Genomic DNA, 25,020 nt, shown 5'->3' with positions numbered 1-25,020 from the left:
ACTTGAGTTGAAACAGTTACCTGGACACTTGAAATATGCATTCCTTGGAACCAATAACACTTTACTTGTGATCATTTCCGCAAACCTTACAGATCCTAATGAGCAATCTCTCTTGCAGATGCTGAAAAAGCATAAGCGTGCAATAGGTTGGACGCTTGTGGATATCAGTGGCATTAGTCCATCCTATTGCATGCATAAGATTAGGCTGGAAGAAGGGAAGTCGGGGTCAATCGAGCCTCAAAGAAGGTTGAACCCCATAATGAAAGAAGTAGTCAAGAAAGAAATTTTAAAATGGTTGGACGCAGGAGTTATTTATCCTATATCCGACAGTAGCTGGGTAAGTCCAGTCCAATGCGTTCCCAAGAAAAGGGGGATGACCGTAATAGTCAACAGCAATAATGAACTCATACCCTCGAGGACTGTCACGGGCTGGCACATCTATATGGATTACAGGAAGCTCAACGCAGCAACTAAGAAAGACCACTTCCCCCTTCTTTTCATCGATCAAATTCTTGACAGACTTGCAAGCAAAGAATTTTATTGCTGTCTCGATGGATACTTTGGTTACAAGCAGATTCTGATAGATCCAAAAGATCAGGAGAAGACCACATTTACTTGTCCCTTTGGAACATTTGCATTTAGACGCATGCCCTTTGGGCTGTGTAACGCACCTAAGACATTTCAAAGATGTATGATGGCTATCTTCTCTAACTTCGTAGAAAAGGTCGTTGAAGTCTTCATGGACGATTTTTCAATCTTTCGAGACTCATTCCAGTCATGCCTAGATAATTTGGAGGCCGTCCTCGCTCGATGCGAGGAAACAAACTTGATGCTGAATTGGGAGAAATGTCACTTCATGGTGACTGAAGGAATTGCCTTAGGTCACAAAGTATCTAAGGTTGGCTTGGAAGTAGATGAAGCCAAAATAGATGTCATAGCAAAACTTCCACCACCATCAAATGTTAAAACTTTGCAAAGTTTTCTAGGGCATGTCAGCTTCTATAGACGGTTTGTTAGAGGATTCTCTCAGATTGCACGACCTCTGAGCACATTACTAGAGGCGAACCAGCCCTATGACTTTAATGAAGACTGCATTGACATGTTTAAAACCTTGAAGTATGCGTTGACGACAGCTCCAGTACTGATAGCACCGGACTGAACGTAGCAGTTTATTCTCATGTGCGACGCGAGTGATGTGGCAGTAGGAACAGTGTTAGGGCAGAAAAAGGGTAATTTGATACATCCCATTTCCTATGTATCCAAAACATTAAATGAATCTCAGGAACACTACACCACTACTGAAAAAGAAATGTTGGTTGTAGTGTTTGGCATTGAAAAGTTTCGATCTTACTTAGTTGGTGCGTCAGCCACCATATACACCAACCACTCAGCCATAAAATTCCTGATGAGCAAAAAAGACGCGAAGCCAAGGTTGATAAGATGGGTGCTACTGCTACAAGAGTTTGATATTGATATCCAGGACAGAAAGGAAACAGAAAATCTGGTGGCTGACCACCTGTTCAGGCTAGAGAATCAAGAAATGCAAGCCCAAAAAGATGAAATTAAGGACGCATATCCTAATGAAATCCTATTTAGAGTTGAAGGCAGGGAACCTTGGTATGTAGACATAGTCAATTATTTAACCACCAAGCAATTCCTTAGGAATTTTAACTCTCAGCAAAAGAAGCGGTTAATTCATGACAGCAAGTTTTATTTTTGGGATGAACTGTTTCTATATAAACAAGGCTCTGACTCCATAATGCGTCGATGCGTTCCAGAGGAGGAGACGACGCATCTTAGCTGAGTTTCATGACTCTCCTTACGGAGGGCATTTCGGTGGGCAAAGAACTGCAGCGAAGGTCCTTCAAAGCAGATACTTTTGGCCAACCCTCTTTAAAGATGCGAGGGAGTTTGTTCGAAAATGTGACCCCTGTCAATGCACCGGGAATATTTCTTCAAGGGACGCAATGCCCTTGAACAATATTCTCGAAGTGAGCTATTTGATGTTTAGGGTATAGATTTTATGGGACCTTTTCCCCTGTTCTATGGCCAACAGTACATTCTGCTTGCAGTAGATTATGTATCTAAGTGGGTAGAAGCAGTAGCCTGTGCTAGGAATGATGCGTCCACTGTATCTAAGTTTCTTACCAGGAATATCTTTACACGCTATGGAACGCCAAGAGCCCTGATAAGCGACGAAGGTACGCACTTCATTAATCGTATCATTTCCAAACTACTTACAAAATATAATGTCAGGTACAAGATCGCCACTGCCTACCACCCACAAATAAATGGTCAAGCGGAAGTATCAAATCGAGAAATCAAGTCTATCCTGGAGAAAGTCGTCAATGCAACGTGGAATGATTGGGCACAGAGGCTGGATGAAGCACTCTAGGCCTACAGGACTGCTTACAAAACTTCTATAGGTATGTCTCCATACTCTCTTGTATTTGGAAAAGCTTGTCACTTACCTTTAGAGTTGGAGTGATAACTGGCAGAAATGTCAGTTATTATAAGCCTTTTATTTAGAATTATGAGGGCTAACAGGTAGAAAACGCAGTGATAATACTTAGAATTTGTGAAAAATTGAGTTTTGCGTCGATAAGCACCTAAAACCTCACTGACCCAATATTATGCATTATTCCGTGCCAAAGTGTCTATTTTTGTAGCTATCGCAGGAATCAAACGCATGCATTTGTAATAAGCAATCACAGACAAACGCATGCGCTAAAGCCAGGCGACCGCAAAAGACGAACGCAGAAAACAACCCCATGCGTCCAACGCATGGAAGTTGCAGTAATCGCATGCATCAAATGAATGGAGAATGTGGTGAACAAATAGAGATTGCGGCCACGGATTGACAGCCATAATAGAAGATGGCAAGATGGGTAGAACGCGTTGATAACTTCAGCTAAATTTAGCTCGGACGCATACCTTGGGAGTATCAACAAGATAAGGCGATGTGACAATGCCCATACCGCGACAAAAGCAGCAGTGAGCCATACCTTCATCATTACAGCTGTCGGCGTCCTAATTCTATAAATAGCCCTTGAGACCTTCATTTTGAGACATCCGAGCTTCTGCCTTAAGGCAGAAGTTTGTGATCACAAATGAGAGCTTGAAAGAGATTTTCAGTGAGAATTCTTCATCTCCACAACCCAGACCGAGTGACGATCGGAGCATTCACCGGAGATAGAGCTCGAGAGAGATATCTCCACCATTCAACCATGGCAGCACCGGCAGCCTTGACGCAGAGTCCTTCATCTCCCTTCTAATCTCTGTATTGTATTACATTTTAGCTTGAGATATTAAGATATTTTGTGATCAATGCAAATCTTAATTCCTTCATTACCGTCTTCTTCATCATCTTCATCTCTATCATAGTTTATCTTCAGCGTTTATTTATCAAAGTCAATTGCATGCTTAATCGTGTAGCCTAGAGATAGGACGCATGTGCAACCCACCGAGAGGTGTGCGTTGTGTGAGTATAGTGAGTTAATCCTCTTTGTTTGGTGAAAGGCTTTGGCACGCCTGTCTATGGGATGTTGCATCGCTTGTCTATAAGTTAAGTAGCCGCGTCTAACTGCCTGAGAAGATAAGGGATGGAACGCACTAAGCAAGGTTCGTATTGTTCCTAGAGATAGGCATAATCTTATGCTCGACGCAACCATGCACTATAGAGATATAGTCATGCGGCTGACCACCGAGAGGTGTGATGCGTTAGTGCAACGAGCTGGGATTACTAAGGCGATTTAAGATAGTAAACATTACTATGCGTTATTGGTTGATGTGTCTCTACTTATTCTCATTGCAAGTCTTCTATTGCTCAATCTGTTTAGTTAGGAGTAGGAGTAGTGTGTAGAACATTTAACCTTCTTCGCTTTATTTTTATTCTTATTCATCGCCTCAAACGCATCACTTCACAAATATTATTGAGTGACAAGTCCCCATGTTCGACCTTGGATTACCCAAGAAACTTGCATTTGTGTTATACTTGGCGCAAGCGTAAGAAAACTTGTTATAGGAACATGTGATCATTGCATGCTAAGATTAACGCATCATCATTCCAATGCATGACCCTAGATGCATGGGAGCAAATGCATCAGTTATGTCTAACGCATGATTTCATGTTCAAACCCATTCGTTCTTAAATGATAAAAACAAAACAAAACAAAACGCGTCCCTAAATTATCCCAACATGGAGGACAAGGCGTTTTGGGCAGTTAGAAAGCTAAACATGAACTTGGACGTCGTGGGCGCTCAATGCAAACTTCAGCTCAATAAGCTCGAGGAGTGGCGATTGAACGTGTACAAGAACAAAAGCTGTACAAAGAAAAGACAAAGCGTTGGCATGACCAATGCATCAGTAAGAAAGAACTTGTTGTTGGCCAAAAATTTCTATTGTTCAATTCACGTCTGCGTTTGTTTCTAGGAAAACTAAAATCCAGGTGGTCAGGACCCTTTATCATTAAGACAATCTTTCCATATGGAGCTGTGGAAATAACACGAGAAGATGGCACCAACGTATTCAAAGTAAATGGCTAGAGAGTGAAGCCTTACTTTGAAGATGGACTGGAACGCCAAAATCATCTCTCGCACTACGCGAAGCCAATTGAGGCCCGCATCGAAGTATCCCTGCATATGCATCGCCATATATTCTAGGGACGCTTTCTCTATCCTTATCTTTGCATTCTGTATTTTACGATGCATTTGAGTTTGTTGATTTATTTGTTTGGTTGTTTTAAGATTGTTCTTTGTTTTTGCTTTTATAAAAGTTGGAAATTGTTTGTTTTTCTTTAAAAGTTGTGTATAATCGAGTTGGGAATAACGAACGCGTTAGACGCAAGTCTAACGCATGGCCCAGTTGAAGGGATGCATCTTGAGAATACAAAAACACTCGAGTATTTAGAAATCTGAGACGTCTCTTCAGCTTTACATTTATTACAGACATCAGGCGCCACCTGACGTCAGCCACTAATTCTCTCTCAGCCAATAAAAGGACCCAACGATTCGAAGCCTTCTTCTTCTTCATTTTCACTCTCAAGTTCTCTGAAACAAAAAAAAAAAAAAAGAAAAAAAATCTAACCTCTCCGTCTCCCTCGCTTCTGATTCACTCGAGCTTCTCCGGCCACAATGTCGTCTGCCTTAGATAGCCAAAACCAGACCGTGAGCTTTGGGAACAACTCACCAGTAAGCTCCTATTCCTCGTCCTCTGTTTCGATTTCACCTCCCCGAGCCCTAGAAAAACCACCAAAACCCTTGCCCAAACCAAACCCACACACGGCGGAGCCACCTCTTCCCAGCGGCCGTCTGTTTCGAAACCTTCCACAGTACCCATGAAACTCCCTTCCAAAGCCTCCAAGGCCATCATTACCCCTTCGGCCAAGACCCCTCAACCTACCTAAGACCCCTCAACCTAAACCTAAAACTCCTCAACCAAAAACCCAAAACTACCCCTAAGCCATTGGCCAAAACACTGCAAAACTAAGGACGCGTTCGTCATCTACGACCGCCTTCAAACCCTACACCAAGCCTGCCCCACCACCAGTCATTCCTAACATCACTATGACGGGTGAAATGCATGATCCACTCCCAGGCTACGTCCACAATGCACCGTCACCAGTCGTGCATCCACCACCTCCACTTTCGATCCAGCCCTTAGCCACCATTTATCTAGTGGAATCAGACGCGTCGAGCCAACCACCTCATTCGCCCATCATCATATCCTCCCTAGGGATGCCTCATACCCCAGTGGGCACCCCTCCATTTACTCCACCCATACCACCCTCTGAAAGTCCTGCGTCAGAGCGCAATCTTGAAGAGTTGGCAGAATTGGCTCGACTGGACGAGCAAGAGGTTTTTGGTGCGATCTTGGAGTCTTTCAATCAAAGCCAAGAGGAAGAGCAGGTGATGCGTTCAGAACCACCTAACGCATCACTTGAATTAGACGAAGCGGAGCGGTATGCTATGATGCTTGAAGAGGAACTAGAAGAAGAATTAAGAGAAGAAGGGGAAGAAGAAGATAGAGAAAAAGGGATAATTGGCCCTAACGCGTCTCAATCACGCCCATCCGACGCGAATGAAGGGCCCTTGAAATCAAAAAGAATAACAAGGAAAAGAAGGTTAATATTGGAGGAAGAAGATGAGCAACCTGCATCCGGACCTGAGGATGCAACGGATGGAAATAGCTCAAGGCCTGAGGCACTAGAGCAGGACTTGGAAGAATATCAGCCCGCAAGGCAAGGGTGAAGGAAGATGACTTTCCAAAGAGAATTGGAGAATGAACTGAGAGAGCTGGCAAGGGAGGCCAAAGAGCATGCGGCAGGAAAATGCAAGGTAACCGACGCATTACCTAAGAAGACCTCAGGAAGAAGGTGTCAATTTAGTAACATACTCTTAGAAAAGGGCTTCTTTTCCAAGCGCCACCCTCTGCCAATATACATAACATAAACAATAAACGCATTGGGGTGGAATCAGTTCTGCGTTGGGCACACCCGTATTTGGCCCAACCTCGTCCGCATGTTCTACAACAGTGAGTTTGATATGGAGAAGAACACAGCTTTTGTTGATAGGGTGTTAGTGTGCTTCTCAGCTGACAAGATAAACGAAGTGTTCAACATTGACAGTAATCTGAACGCGGAAGGAAATCGCATCTTAGAACAGCCAATGCCAAGCCAATTAGAAGATGAGTTAAGGACGGTAGCCAAACCTGGAAGCAAATGGCAAACATCGAGAAACGGGGCAAAAATGTTAGCTTTCAGGAATTTAAGTCCAGACGCGAATTTATGGTATTACTTGATCAAACGGAGCATCATGCCTACAATGCATGATGAGACATTATCAAAGGAACGCGTCCTGGCTACCTATTGCGTCATGCAGTGCATCCTTTGGACGTTGGAAGATTTATAAGGGATCAGATCAAGGCCATCAAGACTAAGCCACGAGGGTAACTCTACTTTCCATGGCTGATCTGTGCACTATGCGAACGCAGGGGCATTCCTCTGGGGGATGATCATGAATATATCGATGGTTTGATAGACATAAAGTTAGCGAGGCGTCTACTTCGCGGTGCACCGTATCAACCTGCCTTACCTACCAAGGAAGTGGCAACCAAGCCTCGATCATCCAAACGCGCCCCCAAAAGAAGACGCGTCCAGATTGTTGAACACAGCGATGAAGCTTCAGAACACGAAGAACATGAAGCTGAGCTTGAACTTCTGGCTGAAGAAGCGCAACCAACCCTCAATCTTACTTTCCATGACTCACCATTGGCCTTGCCAGAAGGGAATCCTGATCAAACGCATCAAGAACCAACTTATATAGATTAGGACATCCCTTATTCCCTTCCTTCGCCCCCACCAAGTCCAATTCCCAAATTTGTGCCTCCTCCAATAATTTTTGAACCAACTGGACTAGGGTCAAGCAACGCAGCAAATTTTAAAGACCCAGTTGGAAGAAATGAAGAACCAACACCACCTCAACGCAGCGCAGACTTAGAAGAGTTAAAAACTTTTATTAGTGATCAGCTTAGACCACTGGCCGCGTCTATCGAAGGTCTTCAGCAATAGAATCGGGTTCTAAGGGATTATCTAAGGCAGCAAACAAGACAGATGCAAGACCAATTTGTTTACACAACGCAATACATCAATCAGGTCTTGGTTGGAATGTTTGCTCTGCCTCCACTGCCTGCGCATCTTAGAAACCCCCTGCGTTTTATGGATGAAGACCCTGAGGAAGAATGTAGAGGTGACGCACTAGCACAATAGAGTTTTGGGGTGTTCGGTTATTTTTGTATTTTGATTTAATTGTTCTTTTGTATCTGCTTGACTTGTTTGTTTACTTCATGTGAGTTTATGAAAATGAATGAGAAATTCCTATCATTTTGTTCCTTGCGTTTGACCTTGGCATACTTAATTTTTGTTCTTTAGATATTTTCTAAGTCGTGCTTTGCCTGACCTCAATGATATCAACTATATGAAATCTATAAGTATAGAGTAGGCGTTAGGAAAATCAACAAGGCCTGAACTTCTTTAAAAAGGTTATGTTTACCTTCTAACGCGTTCAAGCTTTAAGTCTTAAACTCCTTTCAGACTCTCAAACCCTTTTTGAAATTTTGTTTCTCTTTTAGCAATGAGGATATAGCTCATCTCCAAATTTGGGGATGAGAGAAATTCGAGTTAAGACGCATCAAACGGGTACATCACAAAGAAAAGGGAACAAAATAAGAAAAATGTTAAATGCAACTCCTCTGTCATTACTTCAAAAGAAAAACCTTAAAATGGCATGAGTTTAGTTGGAACAGGCACTTAGCCGTAGTTGGATGCTCGCATGACACTCGTGGGGGCAAGCCAAAATGAAGTTAAGTCTCCTAGACCAACGCGTCCCATATAACTTCTCTATCTAGTCTGAAGAAATTATATCTTAAAACGCATGAATATTAGATATGAGTTTAGTTGTGAAGGGTTCTCACCCGTAGTTGGATGCTCGCATGGCACCCGTAGGGGCAAGCCAAAACGAAAGTGGGATACCTGGAACAACGCATGGGTAAGTGAGTTCATAATTTTTTCTTTTTATCTGGAATTTATTTTTTTTAAAAAAAAAAAAGAGCATCTAATGCATTGCTGGTTTAGAAAAAACGGGAATGTTTTGAGAAATGAAAGGAGTTGTGATAAAAGGCCTGCTGCACCTGAAACTAAACATTAGTCCTTTTAGAAAAGAGTCAATCTGAGTTATATTTTCCAAACTCTTATCTCAAGCTTATGACTGAATATGAAGAGAGGGAACTCTGCACACTTAAGAAAAAGGAGATAACAAAGAATTATTTTGGAATGCTTGAGGAAAAGCATTGATCAAATTTAGGGGTGGTGATAACTTGTAGAAATACAAGTTATTTTTGTTCTTAAGTTGGAACAACTAAGGTTTTTAATGATAGATTCTCCTCATTTTTAGAAGAAACACATTGATTTATTCAAATATTAGCAAACTCATGCAAAAGAAGTTTTATTACTAAATATCGTGGCACTAACACATTGTATTGCAGGATTTCAATGTAAGGATTAACGCTAACGCATTAGACAAGTGTCGCAGGAAAAGCTCTAATGCGTAGGCCATGCATCGGAGGGAGTTCAACGCAAAGAAGATTCATTGCTCCAGGCTGATTGTGTCACATCACCACTTGCAAGTATGAGCACCTGTAGCAGGCGGCGTCTGAAAAACTTCCACGCAGCACGTGGCGTTTGAAAAGCATCCAAGAGTTAGGCGGCTAATCAGGGCATGGACTTTAATGATGACCAGGGCATGGACTTTAATGCTGCCCATTCACCAAGTGGACGTGACCAATGCATATAAATGGATGAAGTCCCTCCATAGTCAAGAAGTTCAGAAATTATCAAGATCCTTACTCTCTGTATATTGTAGTCATAATTTTAGTTCTTAGAAGCTGTGATGTGGTGCCAGACGATCAGAAGGGTTGAGAACCACCACCACCGCCGGTCAGGGAGCAGAGGAAGCCACTCTTGAGAAAGACACTTCATCCAATTCCTATACAAGTGATTGTACACAACGAGATTGAGCCAAATAAATACAAAAGATTGCATTCTTTGGCTTGACTCAGTTTCCTTCATCTCATTTATCGCTTTCATTTCATTTGATTAAATATTGCTTTTGTAAAGACTCTCTGTTTCTTTATAAAATTCATATATTTGATCCATCATACTTGCCATTGTTTATTTATTTTTTATGTTGAACGCATTAATACTTTATGCCAAACTTCATTCCAACGCTCAAGCCAACTTGACAAATTGATAAAAAGCATCTTTAACTTAGATTGTTCGAAAGAATAACTAAGCTGCATCAAGTAAGATGCCTAGTATAGCTAGAGATAGACTTACTGGTGTCTATTGCATTCTGTGTTAGATGCATGCATCCTAGAAATAGGTTTTGTATGTTATTCGCATTGAGAAATGTTGAATGAAGTCTAACGCATGAACAAAAGATAAGCAAATCACTCCATCTCATCCACATCATATCCTGGTTTGTGTACATTCATCTTAGACCGACGCGTCCACTTACATTAAACTCCATTCTCACATGATCCATCACTAACTACTCAACTCTTTTGCATCTCTTGCATAGGCACAGCAATTTAGTGTAAATAACACATTTCTCACATTTATTTAGGAAAACCCCTACAGTAGATACAACGCAAGGTCTGCGTTTGGTTAAATGAATCCCTGAGTTCGATCCTGGACTTACCAGGAACCTAAATTAGATTTATACTTAGGTCTGGTTTAGGAAAACTTGAACGTCATTAAAAGGAGTTGTGTGCATTCTGTTGCATATATCTGATGCCCCAATGCGTTACAATTACTTAAACGCATCAAAGCATAAACGCATCACTTATACTTAGAACTTATTCTTCTAATTTATTTTATACAAAACAATCCTAGAGCGAATCACAATAGCAACGAACAATCCTTATGAGTGAGATCCTCCTCATGAGCGAGATCCTTTAATCCTAGCGATACTCACCTTTCCAGTGAGATTCAGCCCAATTTCTAGTGAGATTTCCTTCTAGAGCGAGATCCTCATCACAAAATTAGCGAGATTTCCTTCATTAGCAAGATCTTCATTCTCCATATGAGCTGTTTGCTTCCCAAGCAGCTATCTGCTTATGCACAGCTTCTCTGTTACAACTTCAAAAATTCATAACTCAAAATCCAACCCTCTTTTGTAGAAAATTCCTTCTACAAACATGTTTAAAACTGAGTTAACTTTCTTTTCTTAAAATTTCAGCCAAAGTTTCCTTATAGTTTGGCCTGGAGCTTCCAATATTTACCTCGGGTCCTGATAAATCCGCGATTCTGCCTCTTCTGCAAATTCCTCACTTTTTGTTCTTCTTCTTCTGCAATCTTTCTCTGGTAAGACAACCTCGAAAACTAGATTCTTCAAGATTTCAAATGGCACCGATTTCACTAAATTTACTTGTATAAACCAAGCTTTCGAAGTTTCTCTTCCTTTTAATCTTCCTGCCACCTCCCGAATTCAAGGATTAACTGCCACGTGCCAAACCAATAAGTGAGTTTCCTTATTTAATATGTTTTTCTTTTCCTTTTCAACAACTCCTATAAACAACATGGACTTTCAGTTATTAGATATTTAATATATCATTTCTTTGGCTAAACTGCTTGTTTAGAAAACTTAGAATTCGGGATTTACACTTAGCTACACAAGAGCTTATTTCTTCTTGCTTCTATCTTTTATCCCTCCCCAAACATGGCTTCATTTAACTCATTAGAAGACATCACATTACTTACTCTTACTTAAAGTAATTAGGGTTCAGGTTTTATATTCTGGGTCTTGAACAAGAGGTCTCACCCTCTCATTAGCCCGAGAGGGACTCGATTTTTCGATTGGATTAAAAATCAATTTTTTTTTAGAGGATCAGTGGAACTTAAGGAACGAGAGGTAATTTCGGGGGTAAAACAAAGAATTGACCCAGTCGTTATTACGAACAACCTGTGAAGGGTTAACTTACTAATCATGGTTATATCGAGTAGACATAATATACCTACAGTGAGGGAAGTTCAACTATGGGCTTTAGTGGAGTGATCCACTAGTTAATGAATGTGGGTTAATTTGGTCTAATGAGTTTAGCTGATTAATCTCGGATTGTTGGAGACCATGATCTGTAGGTCCGCGAGGTCCCCCTACTAGCTCATAAATGGATTAGGTTTAGAGTAGCATGATAAGTTAATTTGAAATGTTCAAATTAGAATTAAACGGAATTGAAGAATTAATATTTAAATATGATTTAAATGTATGAAGGTGAAATTGTGTAAAATTAATTTAATATTTGATATTAAATTAATTAGAATTATTTAAATTATTTATAATTTGTTATTAATTTTATTAAGAAAATTAATTTATGAAATTAATTTTGTAAAATTAATAATATTTTCAATTTTATAAAATCAAAATTTTGAAAAGTTGAAAAAGAAGAAAAAAACACAAAATGGAAAATTGGGATTTTCCATTATCATCTTCAAGTTGCTCACACTTAACCTACCTCCTAAGGCTTCAATTACTCCAAGCATGAGCTGCATCTCATTCTCATTACATGATGGTCTGCAATATATTGAAGAGATTTGAGTGAATTTGAGGCAATGCATCTAATACAATTTTAGCTGAAAATTCGTGTGAAGAAGGTGTTCTTCCATTGGGTTGCTGTTGTGTGTACTTCCCAAATTTACTTAATTCAAGCTTATTTTAAGTCCCACAACTCAATCTAGAGCACCAAGAGGATAGTAAGGAAGATCTTGGGGTGGTCTACAACAAGATTCAGAGAGATTTGTAGCTGAAATCAAGCTTTCAAGAAGTTCTACAAATGTATGACTTGAAACCCATTTATTTCTGCTAAAGTATGCTTTCGTTTATGCCAAAATTACCGAATTAGAGTGCTTATCGATCCTCATTGCTTTCGTTGCGTGATGATACGATCCAACATCAAATGCATTTTTAGAGCAAAAATGAAAATTTTGTCTTAGTTACATTTTTTACCATTGAATATTAGATTTTTACTTGTATTTAAGGGTGATTTAATATATAAGAAAAACTAATCAAGCCAATATAAATTGACATTAGTATGCAAAAATTGAACTCAAAAATAAAAATAATAAAAAAATTTAGATAAACAAACATTAATTCCTATATGTGATTTTGGAGTAATGGCACCTTCACCTAATTTTTCGTAGATAATTTTAAGCCAATTGCCATTTTATTCTAATTAGTTCCATAATAGCCATTGACCTTTCACAACTTTTTATTCACCTCATTTTTGTTCAAAAGACCCATCGACCAAAAAATCTAAGAAATTATATAATTTATTAAGTCATAGACTAGATAAAAAAATTATGAAAAAAAAAAAAAAAAGAAAGAAAGAAAGAAAAAGCAATCAAAATGTTATTACCTAACTCATTTGCGAGTGCAGATTCCTTTTAAGTATTTTTATGCTCCTCCGAATTGCTACTTGAACCTTGTAATTAGCCTCATCCACAAACTTGAAATAAGTATATCTCCAACTCTTCTTCAATATTAAAGTTTCAACAACGGCCTAAAAATCCAACTATAAATCCAAGAATTATCATACTGTAAGCTTTGATTGTCAATGCTTTTGAATGATGGCCCATATGAATTCTCAAATACACATTTCATTGCAAGCGGATTCCCGCAAATATATGAATTGTCATCAAAACTTGAAACCTCATTAAATGTAGATAGATGACCTTCTAAAGAAATGTCGCCAGAGAAATTGTTGTGGGATAATTTCAACGTGCCTAATGAATTTAATTTCGATAAGTTTCGAGGAATTGGTTCAAAAAGTTGATTAAAAGATAGGTCGAGTGATTCTAATGACTTCATTTCCCCTATTTTAGTAGGAATTGGCCTCATTAGATTATTGTGAGACAAATTCAGTCCAAACAACCCTGTAAGTTTTGTTATCTCACTTGGAATGAAGTCCACCAAATAGTTATTGGATAGGTCTATAGTCACCGTTAAATTTAGTTGTGTCCTGGAGTAATTGAAATAACTTGATTTGATAGATTGTCCTGACATTTTTTTCAGTAACCAAGCATAACCTATGCCAACAAATGCGACTGAATCTATCTATGTTATTTCCTGTCCTCATTATGTTGAAATGGTTGAGATTTGGTGGGATACTTCCCTCCAATTGGTTATGTCCAAGATCCAAAATTTGCAACTTAATGAGCTGACATAGACTAGAAGGGATGGTACCATTGAACAAATTACTTCTTAGTATTAGATATTGTAAATTTAGAAAATTATCACCTGCCCATGTGGGGATATTTTCAAAGAACTTGTTTCCTTCCGGATCTAAAATTTTTAAAACTTAGAAATTCTTCAATACAATTGGCATGAATCCTTCAAAATTATTATTTCTCAAGAATATAATATTAGAAAGATTTCTATTTGAATATGGAAAGGTCCTTGAAAAGTTAGCATATTCTTCGACGATAAATCCAAAAGATTCAAGTTTAGAGTCAATAAACAACCTCGAACCATTCCAGATAGCTTATTGTTTGAAATATTCAAAAAAATGTACAAATTCTTCAATTTACAGAGTGAAGATAGTAAAGAATAATTGATAAGGTTATCATTGACAAGCAACTGTTCTAAATTGGGCATTTGATCGACAATGTTGGTAAAAAGTGATCCCACTATTTGGTTGTGGGAAAGATCCAAAGTGGTGATATTTTGTGGTGTGAACCATGTTGGTAAAGAACTAATTGAGAGACTTGTGTTGGATAACGACAATTGAAGCAGTGTTTTTTTGCGTCTGAAGCCACTGAGGAAACTCACTTCCATGAACAACAGTACATGAAGTTGCATGAAGGTACTTTAATTGAAAAGGAGGATTCCAATTAGATTTCATATCTAAGGATAGAAGTTCATTGTAGACTAAGTTTAAAGTATGCAACTGAGAGAGATTCGCAAAATGAGCTTTTGTAAGAATGCCTTTGAGCGAGTTTCTTGATATGTCTAATACCTCCAAATTCATTAATCTTCTAAATGAGGTTGAAATTGCTCCAATTAAAGCTTTGTTTGAAACATCTAAATATTCAAGGTTTAACAAATTTTCAAGTGAATGTGACTGGTTCCAAGATTAATTGACTTCAAGTTTTTGAATTTTCTTAACCAATCTGGAATTCTGATTCTCAAAGATGTATATCCTACGTTAAGTACTTGAAGTTCATATTCAAAATTGCAACCCATAAATTCATTCTCATAACTATTTCCAAACACATCTCCACCAAGATTAGAGTTCCACGATAAATCAGGTGCTTTTAGATCACAATTGTTTCCAATAAAGAAAGAAATTTCACCTTCAAAAATAGTAGACAATTGTTTATTTGGAAGGTCTAGGTCTTTCGAGGAAGTCATATTCTGAAAAGCCTTAGGATTTTGACCATTAAAGTCATCGGAAGACAAGTCTACAAGTTGAATTTTACTAAGAAATAAAGAATAATTTAAGGAATAACTCATAGAGAAATGGATGTTTTGAAGATTACATTCGCTCAATCTCAAGGATACCAACAAAGGAAGAGAACTTAGAACTTTCATCAAATTCAAAGATTTCAAGAAGTCCATCCCAGTCAAGCCAAGGAACTGTAAGGATGAAAGATGAGATATCCATTCAACATCATCATTGGTTGTTGGCTAATTAAATAATAATCAAGAATATCCAATTTAGTAAGATTTCCTAAATAAGGAGGAACTCTCCTAGAAATTGATGTTCTAGAAATATTAAGATATATTAATTCAACCATTGAACCAAAAAAGCTTGGAGTTTGATTATAGTTGAAGTTTTCCCAATTAAATCCAGGTAATTTAAGCATTTAAACTCAAACAAACTAGAGTCAATGGAATTGCTATACGAAGGTGATGAGTAAAAGTTGACCTAATAATCACTTCGAAGATCAATCTTAGAAACATGTCCAGTAGTTTGATTGCAGCCCACTCCATTCCAATAACAACAATCAATTTCGTTCCATGAAGCTAATCGATGATAAGGATCATCAAAACTTTCCTTGAATTGTAGAAGAGCTTCATGCTCCTTTTGGATGCAAGTTATGGAGAAAGAAAATTGGAGTAGAAACGTCATAAATAATAGACACAATACAATTGATGACTCTTGATCATCTGATGCTTTATGCACAACATAATGTGTCAAAATGTTATGACCATATACGAAAAAGAGAACTAATTTTTACCTCCTCAATAAAGAAAGAGACTTCAAAACATGGATTGATGATAAAATCTCGAGCCCAAAATATATTGTCATAGCTTCATGAACTTACACCTTCTGAAATTTGGAAACAAACTTCAAATCTGCATCTAAATGATCTCGAAGAACCCCACTCATCCATAAAGATAGATCAAGAGGATACCAACTTTAACACTTCAGTTAGGTTTTTCTACCAATTAAGTCAACCCTTAATAAGTCTTGAAGACCGTTTCAAAAATTGAATAGATGGAATGAAATTGACAATGGCGGGACATGGCAAATAGGTCATATAGGTCATTTTCAGTCCACTCAATTTTTAACCCAATTTTTCAAATAGGTCATTTTCATTTTCAATTCTACTTGTGTTTCCATTCAATTTCTCCACCTAACAATTTTCCCTCTCTAACTTGAAGACCTTGAAAAAAACATCTTTCTAGGGTCTTTAAATTTTTTAATGCAAAATTTAAATTATATACTTTTATCTTGATTGTTTATCAAATTTAACTCAAATCTAATTAAGAGCTTGTTTACCTACCCACTCGTAACTTAGGGTGCAATCGTAATTAGATTACATTATAAATGAAATGGGTTACAATTATAATAAAATTACCTTTCATTGTGTTTACCACCGTGTAATGAAATTGTGTTAAATCGCAATCAGAAACTCATTGATAGTGTTTATGTTTCTATGTAATGAGAATAAAATTTGAATGATTACCAAAAGACCCTTATATATTTCTAATCAATTTTATGATGCCCTCTTCATTTTTTTGTCTTGCATTTTTTATTTTATTTAGTAATTAAAATTATTTTAGATGTTTATATATATACAAAATCTGTAATTATATAAAATCTATATAACCAATAATACACTCTTTGGTTTAAACCAATCATGCTTTAGTAGTAAGCTAGACTCTTAATTCACATAAGCAAGCTTTCAATTTGTGCTACTTACTGATTAAACACATACCTTATTGTCACGGATTATGAGTTAATCTCTAGCAAAGCAAAGAAGATATGCATGGTTGATCAACCCAAACATAAATTCAAAGCATACGAGTTCAAATAGACCAAAAAACACCAAAAATCAAAGAGTAATTTAAAAATCAGAAATCCTCGCAACTTAAATACAATTGGATTTCTTCCCATTCCACTAAGTTGGAGTACTTACCTCAGTCACTAATGATCATCATCAAGTATCAAGATGGCCAAAATTAGTCTCGAAGTTGCAAAAACAAACCAATTACAATAGAAATAGGGAAAGAAAATTGGAACTCCCTTGACCTAAAAGATGAAATGATCATATTAGGTGGATAGTGTCAGAAGAAAGCTCAAGCGTATAGTGAGTTATGCCAAAAATAGCGAAGTACCTCAAACTCATTCATATTGTTATCCAAGATTACATGATAAAACTTTGCATTCTATTCCCAAACAACTAGAACTCATGGTAGATAACATTCCTTACTCCCGTACATAAGAAGTGGTGAGCATTTTCAAGGTAAATAATCATATGATTAAACCTAAAAAATCATTAGAAAAATGTATTTAAATCACCTACATGAGAATGTAGGCATTGGAAGAAACGGCGGGATAAGAACTAGGGATAATATTTAGGTGTAGCCTTCATGCATCCCTACAATCACAAAAGGAAAAAATATATCTAAAAGTATTTTAAAAAAAAAAAAAGAAAAAGAAAAATGTGTCACGTTATGATTAGACACTTGAGTAGACTACACAAAAATGCGTACAACTCTAAGAACTAATTTATTGTGCACCAAATGCACATTGATTGTTATGTGCCAAGGCAAGAGATAAAGTCATCCGCACCTTGCTTACAAAAGTAGTTGCTCACCCTTTCCTAGTGTTCTCTCCATTTCCCAACATGATTCCAAAGCTCTTTGTCATTTGATCATTTTCTTTCAAGAGAGCATATCATTTTATTAGTATTAACTCAAGCTTGGCACAAAAGAAAGAACCGATAAAGAAAGATGATATTGCCTAATGCATAGACAAGAGGACGATGGCCTCTCTCTATCATTACATTGTCTATGTCGCTATTCTATTTTGCAACCTCCATTTAATGAAATTGGTAAGAAGCACAATTTCTCTAGTTTTTTCACTATAATGGACTGAGATACCCCTTACAAGTATAAACAATCCATTTTCTATAGATTCCTATCAAATTTAATCTATCAACAAAGTACAACCTAAGAATCTTAGAAATGAACCTTCACAAATAAAGACCATTAAATAAAGGTAATAAAAAGGGCAATATCTATAAAACTTAAAGTAAGGGATTTTGTTAGTAAAGCCAAAATAATAAAAAACAATCCATTGACACATAAGGAATCAATAGGACACATACAAATTCACGATGTTCTTTTTATTCATCAGGAAATTTACATATTTTATATATTTTTTTACCAATCTTACATTCAATGCCCTTGAATTTGGTGGTGAAAATACATCTCTTCAATGTTTGCATAACTGCGGAACTTTTCATTTCATTATGAACGGCTTGGCTTAATAATTTACTGAGGTCTCCTATTGCCCAGGCAAGAGATATATGTGGTCTTGCTTCCTACAAAATAGAGTTAGGAGGTCATCTTCTTCATTAATTGAATAGAGATGGAAAGGGGGAAAAAATAATTAATGCAACCAACCTTGTAAAATTCAGGAAGATTGTGGAGCTTATAAACCTCATTAACAATTTGGATTTGTTTTCTGATCTGCAGCCAATTGAAAACAAAGGGACCACGCTTTAATCCATGTGATAATGTCAACCTCAACCATGTAAAACTCATAAAATCGCCATAACCTATGTCAAAAGATCTCAAACAAAGATGGCCTAACCAACACGTTTGTTCTTGAGTTAAAATTATAAACTTGTGATTTCAAAACATCACATGAGAGGGTGTTAGAGAGAATAACAATACTAAATGTGTACAACAAATTATTGTCGCACTCGCATGATGTGTTGGCAACTTAATCCTAATTTTCCAATATTTCATATTTGGACAACATGAATGCAAAACACAACTATGCACATGCATGCATATATGTGTATGCATTTGTAATCAAATTTCGACAAACTGCAACAAATTCTATAGAAAGTTGCCTCATCCTACAAGATTCTACATAAAAATTATTGTCTAATACTCTAATTCAAAACTTTTGATCCATGCATCAGATGCATAAAATCAAACTCACAAGTGAGGTAAAGAGTTCATTACAATCTAACTAAAAAACTTTTAACAGAAGTGGAAGCTCACATATTATTAGCCAGAAATTGAGAATGAAGAAAAGTACATTTACACCAAAAATGAAAAGATAACGGAAACGGAAATCCCTCAAATGTGACGTACCTCTATTAGCCCTCCAGTAATAATTTCCATTGACAGAAAGGTTCGAGAGAGTTCATCATTAACAAAAGTCTCCCACTTACTAAAATCAATCCAATAACTGTTAAAAAAAAAAAAACACAGGTTAAATACAAAACCAAGTTGGAGATTACTAATCGAAATCAATGGAGAGCTTAAACTTACCGCCTTTGAGACTGAAGCTTCTGGCGAAGCATGGTCACTATTGAGTCAATCTGGTGTACTCGGATTGGTACTGTTCTTGACAAACTTATGTGAAATTCTCTAGCCAATGCTTGCTCAAGTTTGTGGTCATCTTTACATAAAACATCCAAAGGAACGTCAATATCGACAAGATGGAGAGCAGGCACAAGTGAGGAAACTTTCTTCAAAAACAAGGCCACCTCCTTCCTTCCATTAGTTGGTACATACACTGGGAACGTGAAAAATCAAATATTTATTAGTTGGGCGTGGCCATCTATGTGAAAAGTCATATTGCATAGGACAAATGAAAAATCACACAATTATTTAGATTCATGTATTTAAGAATGTTTAACCTGTAGATGTTCAGAATCTCTTTTAATGTTTTGATTATAAATCAATAAACTAAACAGAAATCTACAAACTTATACCAAAAAGACGTGTATATTTCTTTTAAATACCTCATATCTACTTTAATGCTTTTCCTCATCAAGTACGTACATTTAGAAGATTGCAAATACATTGATAATGGAATTTTGTGAAGTGCTTTTATGATGAAAGAAGCTTAGAAAAAGTTTTAATTCAAGAGTAAAAACCCAAAAGTATAGAAGTAGCCATCAATTGTTGAAACATTATCGTATATATTATTGATTTTCTTCGTTTGTTCCATCATGATAGTCTAGAATTCCATAAGTTACAATAAAAGGCAAAATTATAGATGTGTTGAAATGCATGCAAGTGATAAGTATTACTAATCATGTTTAAGAGGCAATGTAGCAGGCTAAGGGGTTGAGAGGCATAAACCAAAATGAAATCAACATATATTTCAAAAAGAAATGTTGTAAGAGTAGCCAAAAAAATAAGGTTTACGATTAATTGTTAGACATTGATTCCAATCTAGACTCTAACAACCCACTTGTTAATAATGAATCAGTGATCAACCAAAGAAGAGCTCCCTAGAAATAGAATTCTAGTTGTTCCAACTAACAATACGCAGATATAGGGTAACAAGACAAAAAAGCCCCATTGGGCGGATCAAAATGGAAATAGAAAATGTAGGTTTAAGAACCAAATTAGATGAACTATTAACTACATAGCTTCACATACCTGGGATATAGAGGTGTAGGGCATAATTTCCTTGAACGTGAGGGAAGCTTCGAACCCTAGTCGCCTGATCGATTGGCAAATCATCCAAAATAGCTAAACAAGTAATAATGAAAGAGTTGATGAGCAAAGTTACAAAATAAAAAATAAAAATTGCAAATGTAAGGAGGAAGAAGGGCACTACAGGTGGAATTTGGAAAATGAAGAAGTGAGGGAGACGGCGGAGGCAAAGGTAAAAAGCTCACGGTCTCATCGGAGAGTTGTGGTGTTGATGCTGAAGTTGATGCTGATGAAGGGGAAACTGTATCCGCTTCTTCATCCGACGAGCTTCCTCCATACGAAGCCCTCAGAGCATCCATTCTCTACTCTATTAATGGCACCAACAACGGTGGTGCAAGTGAGAAATTGTTCTTAAACAATTCATATTTTGTATGTGCCCTTAAAACTACTCTTGATTTTATAAAGTAAATAGTTTCAAATATTCATTTTCTTCACAAACAATTTTACAGTTTTCATCTCACTCCCCCATCTTTTTAAAAGCACAACTTTCAAATTGTAAATTACCGAATCGATAAATATACTTGTCTTCCTAGACTCATAGACCCTTGATCATTTTTACCCAACTATTTAGGGTCTCAATACTTCTCTAAATCCAACAGTGAAATATCACTCTTTGACCAATTTTACACGAGACACATTGATATTATTTACCCAACTTTCCTTTCGAGGTCCTCTGACCTTTTACCCAACAGTGATATATCACCCCTTCACCACTTTTAGAAACATGAGTCCTACCAACATGTTTCTAAACCATGCTGGTGTCAAAACTATATAAAACAAAAACAATGAGCTCTTAACGTAAATCATATACTTATTTAGTCATTCTCAACAAATAGACACTCATAATCACAAGATCCCATAACAACAACTCAATATGCTAGTCATTACAGGATCACCACAACATTACGACAAGCTTAACATCCCAAACATCGAGAACATCAAACATTTAAATCATAAATATTATGCAAATAAAGTACCCAACATGCTAACACACAACAAACGGACTCCACATGTAAAACTCTACTAACCTATTGTGCTTATAAAACAATTGTTCCTAACTACAAATAATAATAATTAGTTCTCTTTTTCGTTATGACCATATACGAAAAAGAGAACTAATTTTTACCTCCTCAATAAAGAAAGAGACTTCAAAACATGGATTGATGATAAAATCTCGAGCCCAAAATATATTGTCATAGCTTCATGAACTTACACCTTCTGAAATTTGGAAACAAACTTCAAATCTGCATCTAAATGATCTCGAAGAACCCCACTCATCCATAAAGATAGATCAAGAGGATACCAACTTTAACACTTCAGTTAGGTTTTTCTACCAATTAAGTCAACCCTTAATAAGTCTTGAAGACCGTTTCAAAAATTGAATAGATGGAATGAAATTGACAATGGCGGGACATGGCAAATAGGTCATATAGGTCATTTTCAGTCCACTCAATTTTTAACCCAATTTTTCAAATAGGTCATTTTCATTTTCAATTCTACTTGTGTTTCCATTCAATTTCTCCACCTAACAATTTTCCCTCTCTAACTTGAAGACCTTGAAAAAACATCTTTCTAGGGTCTTTAAATTTTTTAATGCAAAATTTAAATTATATACTTTTATCTTGATTGTTTATCAAATTTAACTCAAATCTAATTAAGAGCTTGTTTACCTACCCACTCGTAACTTAGGGTGCAATCGTAATTAGATTACATTATAAATGAAATGGGTTACAATTATAATAAAATTACCTTTCATTGTGTTTACCACCGTGTAATGAAATTGTGTTAAATCGCAATCAGAAACTCATTGATAGTGTTTATGTTTCTATGTAATGAGAATAAAATTTGAATGATTACCAAAAGACCCTTATATATTTCTAATCAATTTTATGATGCCCTCTTCATTTTTTTGTCTTGCATTTTTTATTTTATTTAGTAATTAAAATTATTTTAGATGTTTATATATATACAAAATCTGTAATTATATAAAATCTATATAACCAATAATACACTCTTTGGTTTAAACCAATCATGCTTTAGTAGTAAGCTAGACTCTTAATTCACATAAGCAAGCTTTCAATTTGTGCTACTTACTGATTAAACACATACCTTATTGTCACGGATTATGAGTTAATCTCTAGCAAGGCAAAGAAGATATGCATGGTTGATCAACCCAAACATAAATTCAAAGCATACGAGTTCAAATAGACCAAAAAACACCAAAAATCAAAGAGTAATTTAAAAATCAGAAATCCTCGCAACTTAAATACAATTGGATTTCTTCCCATTCCACTAACATAGTGAGTTATGCCAGAAATAGTGAAGTACCTCAAACTCATTCATATTTTCATCCAAGATTACATGATACAACTTTGCATCCTATTCCCAAACAACTAGAACTCATGGTAGATAACATTCCTTACTCCCGCAATAAGAAGTGGTGAGTATTTTCAAGGTAAATAATCATATGATTAAACCTAAAAAATCATTAGAAAAATGTATTTAAATCACCTACATGAGAATGTAGGCATTGGAAGAAACGGCGGGATAAGAACTAGGGATAATATTTGGGTGTAGCCTTCATGCATCCCTACAATCACAAAAGGAAAAAAATATATCTAAAAGTATTTTTTTAGGAAAAAAGAAAAATGTGTCACGTTATAATTAGACACTTGAGTAGACTGCACAAAAATACGTACAACTCTAAGATCTAATTTATTATGCACTAAATGCACATTGATTGTTATGTGCCGAGGCAAGAGATAAAGCCATCCGCACCTTGCTCACCCTTTCCTAGTGTTCTCTCCATTTCCCATGTTAGTCTTCACTGAAGCGCATATCATAAAGCCTCAGCATTTTTTATTTTCAAAGCAAGAAATATCCTCCAAAATCCCTCGTTTCTTTAGACAAACTTTCAAAAGCTCTAATGTCTTACAATTTTCATTTTCATATGTAATATAATATTTTTCTATTGTGTGCCTCACAAACAACGTACCTCACTTAGAGTGCTATTGCATTCTTATCCTTAAGCTTTAGAAAACATTGAGACAAAGACTCCACTCATGGAAATATAGCAAGCAGCCAGTCAAACAAGTAATGATATGTTATAGAAACCGAGGGAACGTGATTAGAAGTCGCGGAAGACACTTGGACAATTTACAATCTTTTACCATAAAATTTCAATAGAGCAAGGAATGGTTCTTTCCACAAAGTTCTTACGGGAGAATGATTTTATATATGCCTCAAATACATAACAGGATTGTTAAATAAGCGGGATCAATAAAATTAAACAAGCAAAGAAGTGTAACAAAATAATTGTAAGTCAAAAAACGCACAAAGGCTTTGAGAATGGGTGTTTCGTACAAAAATCTATTTATTTTACGTAGTCTTTTATTTAACTATTCAAAAGATGTTTATCCAACTGAAATTATAATTTATAATTACAGAATCATGAACTTGTCAATGACAATTTTCAGGGAAAAGTACCCAATCATAAAGAAAACAAAGCAGATTATTATCATTAGCTACACTACAAACAAAAAATTAATAAATAAATGGAAACCCTAATAGCAATCTGATCGAGACCATTTAGCTTAAGCGCACAGCAAAGAATAAGCGGAAAAAAAAAAGAAGAAGAGTAAAGGGGTAATAGGAGGGACCTGGCAATGTGATATCAATTTGGAAGGTTCCACCCTCTTAAGGAGTAGCGATAGGACCAGGAATGATGCCGAGCAAATGGGAAAGACTATCGGCTTTAGGGGTGACTCTAATACCAGAAGCCTCGATGTCTAGTGCATTCTTGGAGCTCCTTCTGCACGCGAGCGAAGTCTATCATCTTCTTCTTCGTGACTGGGTGGTCAATAAATGAGAAGAAGAGAAGGAACCTTAATAGAATTGAAAAAAATAAAAAGGAAAATTGCAAGGTTGGAGATTGGAGAAGCGAAAAGGCGGTTGCGTTGCCTGGTTTCGATTTCACTCTCTTCCTTCTTTCTGTCGCACAGAATTATGCCTTCCCTACCGACCCCACTACTATCTCTTCCAATCTTCTCGGCTCTTTTTTCTTTCTTTTTTTTCTTTGTACTTCCCGCTTTAGAGGCCGTTTCGTTAAAATGGGGAAATTTGTACGGATGATCCAAAAATTGGGTTGAAATGTCAAATGACCATTTTTTAAAAAATAATGTCAATTTACCCTCTACTGACGTCATCGCCCTACCAAATTACATAATTTGCCCTTACTTCGTGTTCTTACCTTTTTACTGAGAAAACCCACCAAAACTAAACTATTATTCATTCAAATTTTCCAAGGCTAACGGTTGTATTACTCATAAACGAAAAAAAAACTATTTCCGGCTTGCAAACAATTCTACTTCCAGCTTTCAATCGAATCTTATCGGTAAATCTTTCTTTCAATATGGTTTTTTTGTTTTTTGTTTTTTTTTTTTGTTTTGGATGTGTTCTGTGGTTGAAGACGAGTAGAAAGAGTTTGTGAGC

General features: G+C 36.5%; 1 protein-coding gene, 1 long non-coding RNA gene and 1 pseudogene across 11 annotated transcripts in view; all 3 read right to left on the bottom strand.

Moving 5' to 3' along the window:
* Positions 1–17,724, bottom strand: part of LOC120069743 (uncharacterized) — a 52,177-nt gene extending 34,453 nt beyond the window's left edge. Inside the window, exons 1-3 of the long non-coding RNA XR_016530643.1 lie at positions 17,633–17,724; positions 15,792–17,089; positions 12,068–12,126 (exon numbers count right to left, since the gene is read on the bottom strand). This is a non-coding gene — a long non-coding RNA (uncharacterized LOC120069743). The remainder of the gene's footprint in view (positions 1–12,067; positions 12,127–15,791; positions 17,090–17,632) is intronic.
* On the bottom strand, positions 13,093–15,682 carry LOC150034823 (receptor-like protein EIX2; annotated as a pseudogene).
* LOC120069740 (uncharacterized) lies at positions 17,153–24,615 on the bottom strand. Of its 10 annotated transcripts, none has more exons than XM_090315489.1 (8): positions 21,743–23,018; positions 20,654–20,831; positions 20,473–20,565; positions 19,351–19,597; positions 19,171–19,267; positions 18,469–18,534; positions 18,239–18,386; positions 17,153–17,438 (listed from the first exon to the last, which is right to left on the bottom strand). In XM_090315489.1, exons 1-8 carry the CDS (start codon positions 21,809–21,811, stop codon positions 17,416–17,418), a joined length of 921 nt encoding a protein of 306 aa, XP_090171615.1. In that variant the 5' UTR covers positions 21,812–23,018; the 3' UTR covers positions 17,153–17,415. The 10 variants fall into 10 exon arrangements, with proteins under 10 accessions (XP_090171615.1, XP_090171616.1, XP_090171620.1 ...); XM_090315490.1 differs by having other exon boundaries at positions 17,394–17,721; positions 21,743–23,017; XM_090315494.1 differs by lacking the exons at positions 17,153–17,438; positions 21,743–23,018 and adding exons at positions 23,045–23,119; positions 24,189–24,580 and having other exon boundaries at positions 18,123–18,386; positions 20,654–20,836.
* Positions 24,616–25,020: the final 405 nt, after the last annotated feature.

The sequence above is a fragment of the Benincasa hispida genome, chromosome 7 (genome assembly GCF_027475165.1).
Source record: "Benincasa hispida cultivar pf3 chromosome 7, pf3_genome.v1.1, whole genome shotgun sequence".
NCBI classification, from domain to species: Eukaryota; Viridiplantae; Streptophyta; class Magnoliopsida; order Cucurbitales; family Cucurbitaceae; genus Benincasa; species Benincasa hispida.
This window is presented reverse-complemented; position numbering and strand designations above follow the sequence as displayed.